This window comes from Oenanthe melanoleuca, chromosome 8 (assembly GCF_029582105.1).
Source record: "Oenanthe melanoleuca isolate GR-GAL-2019-014 chromosome 8, OMel1.0, whole genome shotgun sequence".
NCBI classification, from domain to species: Eukaryota; Metazoa; Chordata; class Aves; order Passeriformes; family Muscicapidae; genus Oenanthe; species Oenanthe melanoleuca.
In genome coordinates this window covers 9,845,924-9,865,573 of record NC_079342.1, presented here as the reverse complement: position 1 = coordinate 9,865,573, position 19,650 = coordinate 9,845,924, and the positions used below count along the sequence as shown (strand labels likewise).

Here is a 19,650-nt window from a genome sequence, read left to right as displayed (position 1 = left end):
AGAGTCTGCTCTGCTGGCACCCCCAAAACACTGCTGGTGGCACCCACAGAGAACCACCAGCCCCTCACCTGAGGCAGTGCCTGTGCAGGCCTTTCATCATCAGGTGAGGAGCTGAAATAAGTGGGGAGCAGAAGGAAAGGACTTATTTCCTCATCTGCCTGCAGATAATGGTGCAGACATATTTTGGCAGAGTCTTATTTCTGGGTAACCCAACAAGCATTTGCACCAAGAGTCCCTGAGTGTGCTGATGCAAGTTCCCATAACATCCTAAAGTAAGAGGTTTCTTGATCAATATTGGCTTACACTTCAAAGGCTTTGTCTGGCTGAAAGCCTTATTTCAGGTCCAGCTCTTAGCTAATGGGAAAGAGGAACAAGCAGCTCTGTTGGGTTTGTGAGGCCAGGTTTTGGAAGCAGGGGAGCTACAGGAGAGGTTCTGTGAGAAGCTCTTAGAAGGCTCCCCCTGTCCAACAGAGCCAATGCCAGCCAGTGATGGACCTGTGGCTGGCTGGGAGTGAGCCCACCAGGAATTACAGTGATACCTCTGTGATAGTGTATTTAAGAAGGAAAGAAATATTATTGCACAGAGGTAATTGCACTTGGAGAAGAGAAGAGGCAGAACATGTGAGAGGAGAAACTGCAGCCCCCAAGGTCAGTGAGAAGAAAGAGGGGCAGGAGGTGCTCCAGGTGCCAGAGCTGAGATTCCCCTGCAGCCCCCAAGGTCAGTGAGAAGAAAGAGGGGCAGGAGGTGCTCCAGGTGCCAGAGCTGAGATTCCCCTGCAGCCCCCAAGGTCAGTGAGAAGAAAGAGGGGCAGGAGCTGCTCCAGGTGCCAGAGCTGAGATTCCCCTGCAGCCCCCAAGGTCAGTGAGAAGAAAGAGGGGCAGGAGCTGCTCCAGGTGCCAGAGCTGAGATTCCCCTGCAGCCCCTGGTGCAGCCCATGGTGAGACAGCTGTGCCCTGCAGCCCTTGCAGGTCCATGGGATGCAGAGATCCACCTGCAGCCCCTGGAGGAGATGACCCTGGAGTGGGTGGATGTCTGAGACAGGGCTGAGGGCTGTAGGAAGCCCAGGCTGGAACAGGCTCCCGGGCTGCACACCTGTGGAGACAGGACTCAGCTGGAGCAGCCTTCCTGATAGGATCTGTGAGCCCATGGGAGACCCACACTGGAGCATCTATTCCTGAAGGACTGCACCCCATGGAACTGCTGGTCATGAAGAACTGTTGTGGGGACAGCTCATGTTGGAGAAGGCTGGGAAGAACTGGTTTTCCATGGGAGGGACACTGCACTGATCCAGAGATCAGGGGAAGGGCTCCTGTCCCTGAGAAGTGGGAGGAACAACAGGGATGAACTGACCACAGCCCCCATTCCCTGCCTCCCTGGGCCACTAGGGGAGGAAGGAGAGCCTGGAAAGGAGCTGAGGAGAGGGGGAAAACTGTTCTTAAGATTTAACTTCTCATTAGCCTGCCTTGATTTTAATTGGTAATAAATTCAGTTAATATCCCCAAATTGAGTCTGTTTTGCCCATGATGATAACTGGTGAGTGATCTCTCCAGGTCCTTATCTCAGCCCCTGAGCCTTTGGTTATATTTTCTCTTCCCTGTCCAGCTGCAGAGGAGTACCTGGTGGGTACCTGGCATCCATCCAGGGTCAATCCACCACAGCTTACAGTTAATTTTTTCCCCCCTGACTCTTCTTCAGAACTGGTGACAGCAATATGGGAAAATGTTTTTTTTCACCCAGTGTTAATTATCTTATTGCAACCATTATATCAACATATGTTAAACAGTCTGTATTTCCAGCCACAAATACCATTTTTTCTGCCATTTTTTAATGCAGTGCTAGAAACAAGGCAACAGTTCTTTACCACAGTGGGCAAATTTGCTTTCCTAAAGAACAAGGAGCACTTCCAAAAATGAAGGGTGAAAACCTCTGCTCAGTGATAGCAGTCAGAGGTCTTGAAGAATGTGGAGGCAGACAAAACTTTATGATGCAACAGTGGTTCTTGTACAGCTGTGAGTTCCCATTTAATTAATTTATTTATTAGAAGAATTAATTTAATATTTAGTATGAAGTCTGGTAGGTATAGCAAGGCTTTTTCTCTGCCATACAAAAGACTACTTAGATTTGACTGCAGTACAGTTAAAATTTAGCAGGTTTATGCTGTTCAGAAGACTCAGATTTTAGTACCCACAGATAACTTGTAGGAAATGAGTATTATAGTCTAAATGGGAAGTCTGTTCCAATGGGAAGTCCATTCAGAGAAGAAAATCAGAAGGTTGCTTAATTAAGGTGATGAAATTTCATTGAAGTCATACACTGTACATGTACAGCATTAATTCTCTCTCATCTGTCTGCTGAATAATGCCACTGTCTATAAATGTGTTTTTACCGGATACAATTTTAGCATTTTTAGCACAGCACAAACTTAACAGTTGAGAGCTACCCACAGTTTGTTTGGAATTTTGTATATTTCTGGAATCAAGATGCTTAAATTATTAGTTTTTGTTATTTTTAATTTTTTATCATTTAGACATGATAAAACAAATGTCACTTGTGCATAACTCTTGGTACTGAAAGCAAAGTATGACATTTCCATATGTATTCCTCTCTTCCTATAAATCCACACCTGAATATATGGCCAGATTTTTTTTTAGCTACCTGGCATATACAGCAGCCACTGATTAAGTGTGATTTTTACAGCTGACATTAATGGAAGTTTGTGCAGAGACACACTGTACCACTTCTGTGATCACCAGCTGTCACCAGTGCATTTCTGGGGCATAATCACTTCAGCTCTCTGGATTAAGATCAGTGAGCAACTAATAAAAGAATCCTGTAACAAACAGACAAAGTGAGACAGTGAGACACACCAGGGATCAAATTGCACCTCTGGGGAATACTGCACCTTATTCAGATACCTAGTGAGAACAGAGCTATCTTTATTGCTCCTGGTCATGTGTGTTCCTGAGGAACTCGTGAACATTATTTAAAAACATCATTCTATTAATTTTGTATTGGAAGGAGACCAACTGTGCCCTTCCTCTGGTTTATGCAGGCACCATAATAACTTTGGGTTGTAAGAGTGTGTACTACATCTTAGCTGCCTTCCTGACTGCATCATGCACTTGATCTCAGTCCTAAATTCATTCTGAGGTGTGTTTTTACACAGCTCTTCCTTGAAGGAGTCACTGAGAAGCCCTGTGGTGTCATCTTTACTTTCCATTCTCTCATCTCAGCATCAAGATTTGCACACTGAGATTAAACCTGAGACAGGCTGACAACTTTTATTCCATGCAAAGGTGACTCAGAGCTGCTATTAATGACAGTCATCTGTGCCAAGGTTTCAAGTGTCAGGTCCTCCCACAGAAAAACAAAACCCCAAAACCCTGCTCAATAAACCATCTGAAAAGCAATGAGGAAGGAAGCCCAGATCTCTGGCTTTGGCCACCTCTGTGAGTCTGACAGCATCTGTGCTAGGACTCTCTTTGGAGCTGTTATGGAAATGGTTACAGCCACTGGAAAGAATGAGTAAAGTAGGTGGAACTCTGGAAAACTATCATCCAGTGACTGGAAAGCAGTGAGGCTGGCATTTCTGAGTGGGAATCTCACTCCTAATTCAGGCAGTGCATCACCACAGTCACATCCTGGACAATGCCTCCAGCAGCAACTGCTGTGTTAGCAAAAGGGAAAAAGCTACTGAAAAGACTATCAGAAAATAAATACTGCTGGCTCAAAGATGATAAATTTAGGGTCTACATACAAAAATAAAATAGGTTCTGCGACAGTGAAAAACAGAAAAAGAGCACTCAAGTTTCCAAAATATTTTCCAGTGCTGTGATGCTTCTGATATTTCAAGGGCTATAAATTATCAGAAGTATTAGTTTCATTAATGCAGAAGGATGAACAGATACTAATCAACATGAATGTCTTTTTCAGCCAAAGCATTTTATGTTTGCTATTTAACTGCTTGTTATATTACACTATTTAGCACAGTACTTTCAGTATTCTCTCTGTTTAGGAAGGAAATTATTTTGATAAATGTAACATCTGACAGTGATAACTGTTCAGTTCATCATTTATCTGGGGGCTGCATGGCAAGACAGCTTCAGTTTGAGCTTAGGTGTACCATTTAGAAGAAGGTATTTATCTTTTAGTTTACTCTGGTCATCAAATACTACAATATTTCATGACAAAACTCCACTGTGTCACTCTCCTGTGGCAACACACTGCAATCAGCATCTGTTTGATGCTGAAACCAGGATAGAAAATGAATTATAAAAAGAATACTCCATCATCACATAAAAATACAGACATTAACATTCAATATTGCACTGTGAATCAAAACAGATACCATTATGAACATACTTATCCAGGAACAGAATGGCTCCTAAATCTGTAATATATTTAAAACTGGTAAGGTTCAATGAATTTCTATACAATCAGAAAACAAGTGGTTCCTGATGCTGGTGAAAATAATTCTCCCCCAGCTCCGTATTACTAAAACGTCAAATGTCTGAATTTCCTGTGATTCTGTTTGAAAATAATAGTAAAGTTGTAATGAAAAGGAGGATGATTCCTGTATATTTTTAAATCTACAGCACCAAACCCACAATACACCAAAATCAGCAAATTCCCTTTTTTTTTTTTTTTTTTTTTTTTTTAATGCAAATGTTCATCTGTATTTGCTGTTTAGCTTCTCACGAGGTCTTACTGGAGAAACTGCATTTCCTCTTGTGGTACATACCAACACAAACTGGGACAGCTCCTTATGTTTCTGTAAGGCACATTTTACTTCACATATCACATATACATTCCCACACATTGTTTTATTGATGAGAACATATCAATACATTGTTTTCTCTGTTCCAAACAGGGATATGCTTTCTAGTGAATTCATTTCAGAAAGAGACTCACAAATGTCTGTTATGACTTGCTGCCAAGCAAGTTAGATATTTGTGTTTGAATTGAGATGAAACTACAGTACTTAACTAAATTTACTAGGCACAAGTACATGAAATCCAATATTGATAATAATTTATGAAAGTAAGAATACTGATTCCTACAATACTGCAAACTTAGTTTATGATAACATAATTAGTTACACTAATAACACTGCTTAGGCACAGTCTTGCTAATTAGGATATTATAAATATTAATGATATCAAGTCTTTGTATTTGATTGCCCCTAGTAGGATCATTTATCATGGTATTTCCAGTTACTAGAGTTGTATTATTTTTCTTTTTCCCTTGAATGTTCATTCCTGGACAAATAGCCATCCTGAGCTTGTGCCTAAAATGTATCAATAGTTTATGACTGATGCAGCCTGCTTAACTTTAAATGCTATTATTTAGTGGCAAAGTTACAATGATATAATTCAGTGCTAATATGAGTACACAATCAATTATATTCTGTATGTCTTTTGAATGTCTAACAGAGCCAGCCACACAGGATTATACAGGGCTTTGTTTTCATTCTTTCTCATGTGACCAGTTTCAAGTTAAGATTCTTTTGAATTATTAAATGCTTCCTTAAAGCATATTTTCATGCAACCTTTTAAGAGTTAATTATTGATGTAATGACAGGCAAAAAAAGACTAAAAATTACAATTTTTTCCTCATTCAAAAGGACATGAGAAGCATCTTTGACAATAGTGATCTGTTTAGTAAAACACAAAGGCAATACAAAGACAGAACACTGAGTGCAGCTTTAAAGAAGAATTACAAAAAATCTGCAACATGAGTTGGAAATGCTGTGTAGGTTTCCACAGGTGTTAAAGGAAAGAAGTTTAGCTATAACCCTTTGAGCTGGGTTTAACTGCTTAACATAAGTAGATGAAAATGAAACTGCTTATATCTTGGTTTATTTTTAAGCAGTGTATTATCCAGAGCTTTAGGAATAGGATTGTCTTTCCTCCTTGAAGGTAATGTTATAATTTTCAGAGCTCCACAGAGAACAACACCAATATAGGAGTCTCTAATCTCCTGCTAAATCCAATTCCAGTCATCAGGAATGATAAGCAGAGATTTGGAGGCGTTTGACACTCCAAATCCTATTCTTTTGTAATTCTTTACTTTTTACAACATTTTCAACAGTCGTACATCAGATTTTTGGAAGGATAATCAATAGGCATGATGTATAACTGAAATCAGTCTTCAAAGTGATCCCCTCTAGTAACCAGAAACAAAAGCTTGGCCTCCCTGCTGTGCAGGTATTTTGCTTGGAGCAGGAGGCAGCCGGGCATCAGCAGGAAGCCAGTTACACTTCCTGCTTCCCAGCAGGGATCAGCAGGTGCCCTGGTGGAGGGGTGAGCAGGGCTGGGCAGCTGCAACCCACTGCACCTGTCAAAAATCTCCAAAAATGCTTTTGTAGCAGGGAACTACTAGAGCAGAGAGGAAAGACAGTCCAGAGGTTAGGATTTCATGCTGACCATCATTTACATTCCTATTTCATCACAGACTTTCTAGGTTTAAATGATCTTGCAGAATTTATTAAACTGTCTGGTGCCACTGATCCTCATCTAGAAGTTCCTTGTCTTGCAGAGGGTTTGGGCATCAGCACACATGAAAGACCACGAGATGCTCAGGTATGGTGATTGAAGGACCACTCCTACCTGATCTCATGTTCTGGTCTGTGACTACCTGTCCCAGCTCGTCAGAGCCAGTGCAAGAGGGTTTTTGCATGTCTCCTGAATGCTGCACCCTGGCTGAAACACCCAGGAACTTCTGCACAATATTAGGATCAATCTCAAGTGAGTTGAGTTTCATTAAAGCAAGCAGAACCAGAACTTGTTCTAATGCAATTTTACATCCTATACATTTTTTAAAGACATGATGTTATGAATCACGTGAAGAGATCATATTTACAGTAAAAAAGTTAACCCATATCAAGTCATTTCAAGTTTGTCTTCTTAAGCTGCCTACATATTCATCAATATTCAGAAGGAAAATGACTTGGTGACTAATTGTGACAGCAGCAGTGATTAATCAAGGTAATAGCAGAAACTGCATACAATGATTATGGAATTACATTCAAAACCAAGACATAGTGTTATTATACAGGAATGACAATAAAGCAGCATACCTTTCCCATCAGCTCAGGAATTCTAGGTACTGGTTTTCCTTTCTGGTGGCACATGGTTGCAGGACTCTGTCCATCCCAGTCTTCAAGCTCCTCGATGCTTTTCAGGTACAGAAGAGCTCGCAGTCCCGTGCAGTAGTCATCAATAACAGTGAAATCTTGGTTTTGGATAGCACTGCACACCTGTGAAATGCAAGTCAGTTATCAGCACCATCCTGGCAGGGAAGCATAGGGAATCAGCAAACTCTGGATTTACTGATTATCAGGTGGCCCTTCCTGCAACCCCACTGGGAAGAACTACAGGAATTCAGGATTATTGCCTGCTTAGTCCTGTGTCATGATATCACCACTGCAGTTCAGGAAAGAAAGGGCTCAATAACCCCAGTTATGCCCAGATTTCCCAGCAGCAGCCCTTGGACAAGACCTGAGGGCCGTTCAGAGATAAACCTGCAAGCCCAGCCTGAGATGTGCCTGCTGGGGAGCTGGTGCTGGGCACACCAGCACACTGGCAAACCCCACCTGTGCTCAGAGCTTTGCCTGCACACACTCAGTGGTATCCCCCAGCCTGCTCTGCTCAGCAAGCACAGGCAGAACCAGTTAGGTCCCAGCCTAGCAAATCACAGAACCACAGACTTGCTGAGACTGGAAAGCATCTCTTGAGATCTTTATTTTTCAACCTCCAGCTCAGAGAAGGGTCAGCTACAGAAGACTACCCAACACTGTATCCAGTCAGGACTTGAATATCTCCAAATACAGAGTGTACACCTCTCTGGGGAACCTGCTTCAGTGTTCAATCTCCCTTGAAGCTTTTTTCTTATATTTAAATGGAATTTCTGTTTGTGCCCATTCCACTAGACAGCCCTGAGATGAATCTGGATCCAATGGAAGTGTCTCAGCAATAGCACCCATTAAACTGACCTGTTATTAGGGGGTGAGCATTGCCAGGCACAGAACAGAACAATCCCCTTCTGCCACTCAGTGCAACTGGGAGGCAAGCCCACTTTGTTTTAGATACTTTGGGAGCACAGAGAGCAATATAGCTTTACAAACATATAGAGTAGTGATCCCTGACCTGCAGAGCTTAACATGTAAACACAAAACCACTGACAGCAGAAAATAATCTGACCATTTACACGAGTTCTTCTAGAGCACGTTGGGGATGTCAGCTCAGGCTTAAACCCACAGAGATCCCCAACCAAACAGACAACTGAATAAAGAAACTCCTGACTGTTGTCTGAACACCTTCTCATTAGCTAAACTCTAATCAGCCATCAGTGACGAGGTGCAGGGTTGATTGAGTGCCATTAATTAACATCCCTGGAAATGCTCTGAAATTCCAGATGTGTCAGTGTTTTCAGCCTCTGATTCAGCTTTTATTGGGAAAGCTGAAAGGAATGCTCCTGATAATACCTTGACTCCATGCACACATAGTGAACACAACAATGAAATGGGCACCTACTTTAGAACATGAATGGGTGCACAGAGACATGCACAAACACATCCACACTACAGCTCATAATGGACACCAACATTAAACAGCACAGGCAATACACTATTGTTTTCCCCATTTCAGAAATGACAGTACAACTTGCAGTCCTGAAGACAGGCACACACCACATTGGGAAATACCTTTACTACCACTGAACAAGAGAGAAAATAAGGGGAAACTATAAAATAAGCACAATAACATTTTCTATGCAGTGCATTTACATTACAAAAAAAAATCTGTTCCTCTGGAGAAACAGTGTGGGCACTAATTAGGTCTGTTATACCTTCCACAGGCTTCAAGACTGTGGCTTTGTTTTTTTTAATGGCAATTATAGAGACGATCATAATTACTTCCTGTACAGGTTATTTAACTGCAAAACTCCACTGATGCTTATTGAAACCTTTTTGCACAGCAAGGAATTCTCTGGGTTTTTTTAGTGCATGGGTAACACTTTTATTATCTACTCTTAAAAATACTAAAACTGTAAAAAAAAAAATGCAGTTAAAAGCCATGTCATGTCACTTGAAACAAGTTCAGACACTTTTGTCAAAATGCTGAAATATTTTGACAGGATGTATACACACGAGATACACGGGAGGATACCTGTAATAACCTTATAAATAAAGGCTTTTACTGTTTTCCAGCTTGTGGTGCAGTGTTATGAACTGCAATAATATAAAAATGTGTGGAAGATAATAACACACTAAGAGCTAACTATTTGATCCCTGTGATTCTATACGCAGTGCACTATTTGTCTTCCCTGGAAAGCCAAGAAAGTTGCAAACTGAAGGCAAAATGCAATTTTTAAGAAAAATGCAAATCTCTGCACTAAAGAAAAATGTTACATGACATGGAAAGGCTTAGAACAAACAAGTGGTCCCAAACAATCCTCCTCTTCTGTAGAAGTCTTATGACTATGGTGCCCAATGGTGTGGCAAGGCAAGCCTTTCACTGATTTCACTGGGATAAAAGCAAGTGCTTATGTTCATGGGCCTTTCCTAGAAGAAGAGACTTCAAACATTAACACATACAAAACCAACTGAAATAGTTTGGCCACGTTTTTGGCAAATTCCAAAATTCTGAGCTTATGTTGCACAAATCAGATGGTGAGATTTGTATTTTAGGCTTGCTGTATCTCCCATCAATCAGTGTAGAAGCCTTTGCTGAATTTTAAAAGGTGCTGAACAAAGTCAGGATAAAAGGTCACCATGACCCATCAGCCATGACAATTCCTACACCACAGAGAGAGGTTTTTAGCATCATACCTGGCTGCCTCTGAATCCCCAGTTTAAATGACAGTGTGTCCTCTTTTCAGCACAGGAGAAGTGGCAGGGCAATAGACCAGGTGAGACTCAAGCTCAGGCATGCAGAACAATCCCAGAACTGAGCCAGCCCATCTCCACAGCCCATTAATGCCCCTGCTTTGCTCCAGCTGCCTGCCCTGGGAACAGGCACTTGCAAAGCCCAGACATTGCTGTACCCACAATGATTCTGCCACCTCCCATTCATGTCCTGGTGAACCAGCTCAGGATGAAGGTGAGCAGTGCTGTGTGAGAGCTGCAACCAGCCCTCAGCACCAGCCTGAACAGCACTGAGACTTCCCAGGGACAGCACAGCCTGCTGTGCTGTGCCAGAGCAGGGCTCTCATCCCCTGGCCAGCAGAAGCTGCCCATGGACCAGTGCACACACAGAGTGTCCTGGATCCATTGCTCCTGTGGTTTGCCAGCCCAGGTCCTGGCAAGCAGCAGTGCTGGGGCTCTGCACAGCAGGGATGGCACCTGTTTAATATCCCTTAATCCTAAATAATCCAAGTGGATCTGTTTAATGAGTGAATTAGCATTCAGCTGTTCACTGACCCAGCCTTTTGCCTGAAACATTTTAGTAGAAAGTATCTTCTGTGGATGAGAGACTGGTTCTGTGGAGCATCCCATGGGACAGGGTGAAGTCCAGCTCACAACAAAGCTGTCAGCTGTACTGCTGACAAGTGCTGTTCTGCTGTCCTGCCTGTGTTGGTCACTAGAACTTGCACTAGAAGAGAAAGGTGCTATGTTTTCCCTCTCTGGGAAGGTAACATGTATTATTCATATTGCAGTAATATGCACAGAAATAAGTTTGCACAAGCTTGGTAGTAGAACTGCTACAATTTAATTTTTAACATTGGATCTCCTTCCTTTTCTCCCAGATCCAGACTCCAATGATTGCCCCTTATATCCCAAAAGAGACAAGTGAGGAACTTCTTCTGGGAGACAATAGCTTGGAGAACATTTTAATTTTTACACCCTTCTGAAATATATGTATCTCTTTTGACTATATGGGTGTAAAATAATTGTCACTTTTATGAAAACAGAAGTATTCAGTAACGAGGCAGATGGGTGGCAGTGATACATGGTCTAGAAGTAAGAAGATTGATGGGTATATATTTGTATATACAAATGCAAATCACATAGCTTGACTGTTCTACCATATTAGTTTCCATTTGTTGTAGCTGTACAACATCAAAGCAGTGATGTCTCCATATATTGCATTTAGTGGTAATGTAACGGACTACCAAAAAAAAAAAAAAAATCAAAGTGAGAGTTTCTAAGTAGTTTCCTGGCAATTGAGACAGCAGGCTCTTTCATCTGTGCTGTAACTGTGGCAGTGCATTGATTTAAACTCCTTCTGAGATCTCAAATGCTTTTATATTCGTAGGTCTTACTGGCTGCTTTCTTTTTTGCCTTTCTTCCCTTCAAATGATAAAATTCTAGCATTTAGCAGAATGCCATCTTGCTTCCCCAGAAGATGGAGACTTATTTCAGCTTTGGTTCTAAACTGCAAAGAATTTGTAAATAAAATAGCTCTCAAAATGCCATTTGATTAAGAAATTGGCCTTTGACTTCACAATTTCTAATATTCTGACCACAGCAAAGGGATAAACAACTATTATTGCTCTGAGATACCTGTGAGAGGCTTTACAATGCATTAAAAATTGTGCTTTGCCATTAATTTGGTTGACTCCCTTTGAAATATTTTTACTGGTATGTACAAATGCCAAACAAAAGGTTTCAATTTTAGCATTAATCATCTTTGTCTAGAAGCTTTATTTTTCTCTTAAAAAAAATCTTCCTGGTAAGTATTGAAGAGATAAATTCCCCTTCTTGTCACCTTCTTATGAATATGCCTGAACCATTATTTAATGTCTAGGTGAAGCTACTGCTTTCTTGATTAGGTTCTATTGATCAGGATTCTTGTGAAAAAAATCTGAAGCTGTGAAGGAATGCAAGATGGTTCAGGAAGGATTCTGTTTGTGCCCACCTGTGTATCTGTATGAATTGCCAGCATTAAGAAGGCTAATTTTATTGTAGAGGGCAAGAGCATCTGGGTGAGGCATACACACAATTTAGGATTTATTCTCAAAGGCAAGCAAAAAAACTTGACTAATGGGAGATCTTTCTGGCCCATGCAATCTATCTGCAGCATAGCTCTTGCCCATGGAAATGAAATCATACATTTTCTAGCCTCTGTACAGTAATTTGGATGTGCCCTGATCTCCAAAGCAAAGAGCAGCAGACACTGCACAGGTTGTCTGACACAGAGCTGCAATGTGAGAGCATGAAGACAAACAGACTCTCCTCTGAGAGGGTTTCTGTCCATACAACCCTCAGGACAGACAAACAGACTCTCCTCTGAGAGCGTTTCTGTCCATACAACCCTCAGGACAGACAAACAGACTCTCCTCTGAGAGCGTTTCTGTCCATACAACCCTCAGGACAGACAAACAGACTCTCCTCAGAGGGTTTCTGTCCCCACAACCTTCAGGACAGACAAACAGACTCTCCTCAGAGGGTTTCTGTCCCCACACCCTTCAGGACACCAGTGTCTACACAAAGGCTGCCTCCATAACGAGGGCTCCTCCTCCTGTCTCGTTGAACACCAACTGACCAGCACATTAAATGCCCAGCCTGCATTACCCTTGCTATCTAATTATCACTTCTGCTAGAGGGCTGTAGGATTAAGAACATCAGGGGAAGTGGTTTATCAATGCAGTACAATCTCGGGGAAAAAACCTCAAGACTCTTTGTTTTAAAGAACAAATCTGTGAAAAGAAAAAGCTTCCAAAATATTGATATAGTGCAGATGGAATGATTTCATTCACTCACATGAGCTGCTTAAATGACTCTAGAGATATAGGTTAGCAGATGGGATGTTACTTAACAAGTCTTCAGATACTGGATTGACACAAAACTGAATTGGATGATAGCTGATGCCTTTTTAAAACATTACAACTGAACTAATATACATCAGCTAATGAACTACTATTTGTTTCAGAGTCTAGTACAGACTTCAGAAAGCAGTTTGAAGGACTCAAATATAACATCCATGAATTGTCTGAATTATGGGGGAAAAAGCCCAGCCAGTCTTTTTGACTGAGTCCTAGACTTAAATTCCTAATGAGTGGAGGGCTTACTTAGACACTTTGAGGGATAACAAACAGAAGAAAGATTCAAAAATGCTAATAACTCCAGGCCAGGCTCTGAAAAGCAGGCAGCCATTCACATAAGGCTTAAGAAATCTATATTGAAAAAAATAAATAAATAAAATAAATAAAGGGACTGGATACTCCTATGCCATGTGGGTCTCAGTCAGTCAGTGAAGTATTTCAGATATTTTGTTATACCTCAAGAAATTTCATCAGACAATCTTGAGATAAATTGTCATTCTAATTAAAAGTACAGGCTAATGTCAGTAAATAATGGAGCTCAAAATTACTTAAAAAGAGCCCATGCAAGACAAGCTTACGGGGTAAATGTTTATTTCCTGCAAGAGCCTGGGCCCTCTCTCCAACAGGACAATATAATGCTGACAAGGTGTCAAGCAGAGCTGAGCACTGGGGCAGGGAGTGCAGGTACAGAAATCCAGGGGCAGCAGCTGGGCAGCAGGAAGAGCCCCACAGTGTGTGCTGAAGCCACTGCAGCCTCCTGACACAGAATCTCAGAGAAACTACCCCAGCACCAAGGGGATGGCTACCCTTCCTGCCAGACACCTCAAAGGACCTGCTTCTGGGGCTGCAAGACAGACCTTGTCCATGCAGTGCACTCCAGCAACCCTGGGCAGCTGTGAGTGGCCAACAATAAAGGAAAGAAAAAAGCTGAGAATCCATTAGCCATTATCAGATGAGAGCACATCAGGAGATAAGAGCACTGTAAGAGATCCTTTAGGATTGCCATCCAATGCATTAATTCCTAGCCTACTCAAATCTTTTCTCCTCCCCTTAAGTTCTCCACTGCCAATTAATGTATCTTTGATCTAAATAGCTAAACTGGGTGTTTGGGAGTGGGAAACTGGCACTTATCAAGGGACCCTGAACGATGCAATTTTGTATCCTGTGTCTTTGAGAGGGGAAATGCAGAATAAATCAAGAATTTTCAGAAGGCTCCCTGAGGTAACTGTGGGTTTTTTCCTTGTCAAGCACCCCTAGAGGAATGGTTATATTTCCTTATCTCACTAAAGCATTCTGTCAGTTCTTGGAACTACAAAGTGGACCTTTATGCAGTAGGTGGGCACACACACTGATAAAAGTGCTGATCGTGATCATCTTTCCTAAGAAAACAAATATGATTCCACATGCCTTGAGCATTGAGGAGTCTGGGAAACAGCTTCATAATCAGCCATGTATAGCAAATTGCATCATTGTACTGCAGATTTACAAAATGAATGATGGCTTTGAATGCAGATGAACTAACTCCCCTGGGTAAATAGTCCAATCTCACACAGAGGCTCTACTACTATCTTTAAATACATGCTGAATATCACATCATACTTCATTTATTAACACCCAAAGGTCTCACCCCTCTCTTATAAGTACTCTTCTGAAATCCTTCAGCTCTCCCAGTGGTTCTGCAGCTGCTGGGACAGCATCACCAGATGTGTCAGGTAGATGCAGATTTATCTGATCCATTTCCACCCGCTGTAACCTTCAGCTCCAAAGAAATTTCTATAGCAGGTACCAATTAAGTCACTCAGATCTGGTGGTTTGATGATAAAAGCCATCAAGTAACATTACACAGCAGTGTTTTTAAGTTCTTGCTTTCTGAGAGCAGGGACACCATCATCTCTAGAAGCGAGTTGGTCTGTTGTCCCATTTTTGGAAAGGTGTGTTTGTCAGAGATGAGTATAGTTCTAGGAAAGCATGCTTTTCAGGAAAGAATGGTGTTCTGAAAACAGTGTGGAAAAGAGTTTCAGAACTACCAATATGTGCTGTTTGACAACATGGAATGCAATGGCTCCATTTAACTTGAAAATGTCTGTTTTGTAATCCAAGTTAATTGGAATGAAAAGGTCAAAACCAAAATATGTTGCAAAAAGATTGAAACAGATTTGATTCACCCAAATAATATTTTTTCTTTAAATGTGTTAATTCCACACGTTTTTAGAATTTTGATTATCAGTCTAAACTGGAAAACTTTTCCATGCTTAAACTTCCCTGTGACAATAACTATTTCCTCATCACTGGCAATATTCAGTCTCACTAACAGATCCAGGGTAGACCTTCAGTGTTCATCCAGGACATTCTGAATCAGACACAGCAGGGATTTGAGATCTATTTTGATTAAATGAAATTTGTCAATGAAAAACAGTTCCCTCAAAGAAATTTTCAACAAATTCTAATGAGAACCATCTACTGAGGGCCATCCTCCTGTGACCAGAATTTTGAAAGCTGCAGCCCTCTCAAAATCAAACAGAAAAGCAATTTTTCTATCTTGGAACCTCAATTCAATCCTGCAATGATTAACCCCTCTTCCTTGTGAGTCTTTCCCTCTAGTACTCTCACATTATATTTCAGCTAAAATTACTTTCATCCTCTATCAGCTTGCCTGTACGAATTTGTGCAGCAGCTGCTGTGTCCATTGAAGAGTGAGATTCATGTGAACAAAATAGTTCTGACCCTGTGAATCCTTCGTGTCAGAGATAAAAACCCACTTCTACATTTCCTTAGGGATTGTTTTACCTATCTCCATCCAAATAACAAATATCAGCGAGAAAAGCAGCGACATAACTCATGATATTGAAGGAAGTTAAACCCTTCCTTAAATGTACTGCCAGCTTCCAAAATGCCAGCTTAGAAAACAAATGCTTTCTCTGCTTCTTTTGTTCTAATTGCATGGATAAAAGAACCCCTCATCAGTCAGATCAAGCTGTGTCAGGGGGCTTGTGCTGTAACAGGAAAAAAAAAATTATTGCTCCCTCATTTCTGGGCAGAAAACCCACTTATCTACCATGGGAAAAGCAAAAAATCAGTGACCAAACTGCAGCTAGCCCAGCACCAAGCCCTTTCTGAGCAGGGTGTCCCTGTGCCAGTGTGGGCTCCAGTTGTGCCTTCCCTGAGCACAACCTCTTCCACTGCTTGCTTTCCCTTTCTTCCTTTCACTGCAGCCTCTGACTGAAAGATCAACAAAGCTGCTATGATACAAAAAGGAAAATTTCTTAAACATGTATTTTCTTTGTATGACTGACAATGTTTCCAGGAAGAACTTCTCTGATGGCAGAGCTTTGAACGTTTTACATTCTTCCTTTTTGGAAAACAAGTCCCCCGCAGTTACAACATATATATTAAAAAAAAAAACAAAAACAACCTCACAAGAATTTTCCTATGTAATTATTTGAGATGGCAGAAAGGAATAAAGAAACAACATTTTCCACTGTGCTAATCTTGCCTGCTATTTATTTTCAGTATATAACAAGGAACTGGGTACAGTTTCAGATTCAATCTCCAGTCACCCCCAGATGTACTCAAGAGAACTCAGTCTACAACAGAGCCTAGCTTCATGTCTGAAAGCAACCTGAGTTGAATAAAACAACTTGCCTATAATTTCATCAACAATTAACCAAGCCTCTTGTGAAGAGTCATCTCCATATTGCATTTACTTTGTAAACTTCAAACAAAACTCAATTCACACCATGTGCTTCATCTGCATGGAGAACAGCTCTGTGCATGTTCATGCAAGAGAGCAGCAGCATGGATCCACATAAATAGTGAACCTGCATTAAAAATTGGTGCAGCAGTACTGGGTTTTCAAAGGACAAGCAATATTGTGGATCCTTGGGAGAGAGGGAAAAAGACATAGTGCCAAAGCAATTATTCCTCCCATCCCCTCAATTCTGAAGGCATTGCCAGAGCCAGGGAAGCAGGGCAGGCACCCAGGCAGAGCAGGAAAGGGAGCAGACCCAGTGCTCCCAGGAGAACAAACCCTGCTATAAGGGAGTGACTGCTATAGGACAGCATTTGAACTGATGCTCAATTGAGACCTAATTGCTAGTAAATAATTATTACCATATAGTGATAGTTGAAACTAGTTTGCATGAGAATTCATTATGAGAATGACAAATAGCAATTGTTACAGAATAAGCTTTAATTCATTCTTACAAATTTATGAAATGACAATCCTATCTATGCAGACTTCATTTTATAGCTGGTGAAATGAGCAGAAATAAAGGAAAGCTAATAGATAATTCCCCTAAGCAGCTCCAAATAAAATGCAGAACTAATGCAAAACTGCACAAAATAAAAGGCTTTATTAGTGTTGAATTTAGTAACTTTACAATGTGCTGATTTGAATATTGCAACTTTTCATTAAAAGTGGCAAAATAATACACAAGAATCAATAATGAAAACCTGTTCTAATTTGATGTTTTTTACAATTATAACAAAAAACTTTGTAGATTGTTTTTGTTTGACAAATTCTGATTTCCTTTAAAAGAAATTCTCACAGAAGATTCTCACTATCAATTAGCAATTTCTCTCCCAATCATCTGTAATGGAGCAAGTCCTCTAATTACTTTTTGTTTTATTAGCAAAGACAGACAGTTGAGAACAGGTTGAATTTCTGTAATTAGCACTGGGTTAGGAAAAAACAGAAAATAATGAAATGTTTTCAGAAGTAAATGCTTGGATATGTCTATCCCAACTCTTTTCTCTCTTCCACATTCATTCCACTTAGGATTTTATGTCGACATGTTCAAACAGCACTTTGTTCCCTCTTTTGTTTCTGCATGTACTGCAAATTTCATCTCTGCAGAGAATGGCCACTCCATTCAGTGCTGCAGCCATTGAAGACTTTCCTCAGAGCGTGGCTCTGTGAGCAGTGAGCTAATGACAGCTGGCTTCCAGCAGCTCAGTGTCTCAGGTTGGGTTCTCTGACGTTGAACAAGGTGTGCCTGCCAATTAGAGCCTGTCCTGTGGCTGGCACAGCGCTGTCCATGGGCTGCTCAGAGCTCTAATGAAGGGGAGCTCGTGGTGTGCCCGTGCTCACAGTGAAGGAATGCAGCCACGCTCTCTCCTCTGCCTGTTCTGCTTCTCAAAATTTGTTAGAGTAAAACACTTTCTCCCTTCTGGCAAATTTCAGTGAAAATGGCCACAAAAGCTCAAATGTGATGGAAGATACTCAAATGGATGTACAAATACCTATCAAGTTCCTTTGTAAATACAGTCTAAAAGCTGCTCCTTCTACAGGAGACTATACTTATCTCAATCAAAGAACTTACATCTGAAAAGTGGTTTTGTTCTTCCTCAGATCTCTGAGGTCCCACCCAAAACTGGGCAGGGGCAGATCCAACTTCATGGCAGCTCTGACTGGGGTGGGGCACAGTGCCACCTCCCTCCCTTACCTGGGAGATGGGCAGGGTCACAGGGCAAGGTCTGGGGGCAGCACAACACACAAGAACAAGCACAAGAACAGCTCTGCAAGGGACAGGACAGCACTGCAAGGGACAGGACAGCACTGCAAGGGACACAACAGACCTGCAAGGGACAGGACAGCTCTGCAAGGGACAGGACAGACCTGCAAGGGACAGGACAGCACTGCAAGGGACAGGACAGCACTGCAAGGGACAGGACAGCACTGCAAGGGACAGAACAGCTCTGCAAGGGACAGGACAGCACTGCAAGGGACAGGACAGCACTGCAAGGGACATGACAGCACTGCAAGGGACATGACAGCACTGCAAGGGACAGGACAGCACTGCAAGGGACAGAACAGCTCTGCAAGGGACAGAACAGCTCTGCAAGGGACAGGATAGCACTGCAAGGGACAGGACAGCTCTGCAAGTGACAGGACAGACCTGCAAAGGACAGGACAGCACTGCAAGGGACACAACAGACCTGCAAGGGACACAACAGCACTGCAAGGGACACGACAGCTCTGCAAGGGACACGACAGCTCTGCAAGGGACACGACAGACCTGCAAGGGACACGACAGACCTGCAAGGGACAGGACAGCACTGCAAGGGACACGACAGCACTGCAAGGGACAGGACAGCACTGCAAGGGACACGACAGCACTGCAAGGGACAGGACAGCACTGCAAGGGACAGGACAGCTCTGCAAGGGACAGGACAGCACTGCAAGGGACAGGACAGCACTGCAAGGGACAGAAACAGCACTGCAAGGGACACGACAGCACTGCAAGGGACAGAACAGCACTGCAAGGGACAGAACAGCTCTGCAAGGGACAGAACAGCTCTGCAAGGGACATGACAGCACTGCAAGGGACACAACAGCACTGCAAGGGACAGAACAGCACTGCAAGGCTCTGCATCCCAGCCAGGACAGGAGGAGGTGAGGGAGGATGAAGGTGGATCTGAAAAAGGGCTCAGGGTAAAGCCACAGGCTGTCCCACTGAGAAGCAGCATTCCATGGGTGGATTTTAAATCTTTGCTGGGTAGAAAACCTTACAGACATGCATGTCTGCAACAGAGGACGTGTGTGACCTCTCGCATTGTGAGAAAAGACATTTATTTGAAAAGGAATCCATATTCTTTACCTGAAAATGTCCAATATTCCAGATGAATAAAGTATTCCATACCAGAATACAATGCTGAAAGGTTCTACCATGGAATAAGTATACTTTAGAAAGTACCCCTTTGGCCTACCTCTTTTTTTTTAGTTACATCTGCTAGAAATAATGACTACAGAATCTCTTTCAACAAAAGGTCATTTATGTCAATGGACAGAACACAGAGGATCAGATCACCTACTGTAATTGCAAATTAATGCTCTACTGCTAATGCATTAACCACACAATATTGATCTACAATTGAATCATACA

The 19,650-nt window shown here is 41.9% G+C and overlaps 1 protein-coding gene across 2 annotated transcripts in view; it reads right to left on the bottom strand.

The window, feature by feature from the left end:
• DPYD (dihydropyrimidine dehydrogenase) overlaps positions 1-19,650 on the bottom strand; it is a 316,439-nt gene that overhangs the window by 36,327 nt on the left and 260,462 nt on the right. For both annotated transcript variants that reach the window (XM_056497180.1, XM_056497181.1), the window contains exon 20: positions 7,080-7,259. In XM_056497180.1, the coding sequence (XP_056353155.1) occupies positions 7,080-7,259 (180 nt within the window). The remainder of the gene's footprint in view (positions 1-7,079; positions 7,260-19,650) is intronic.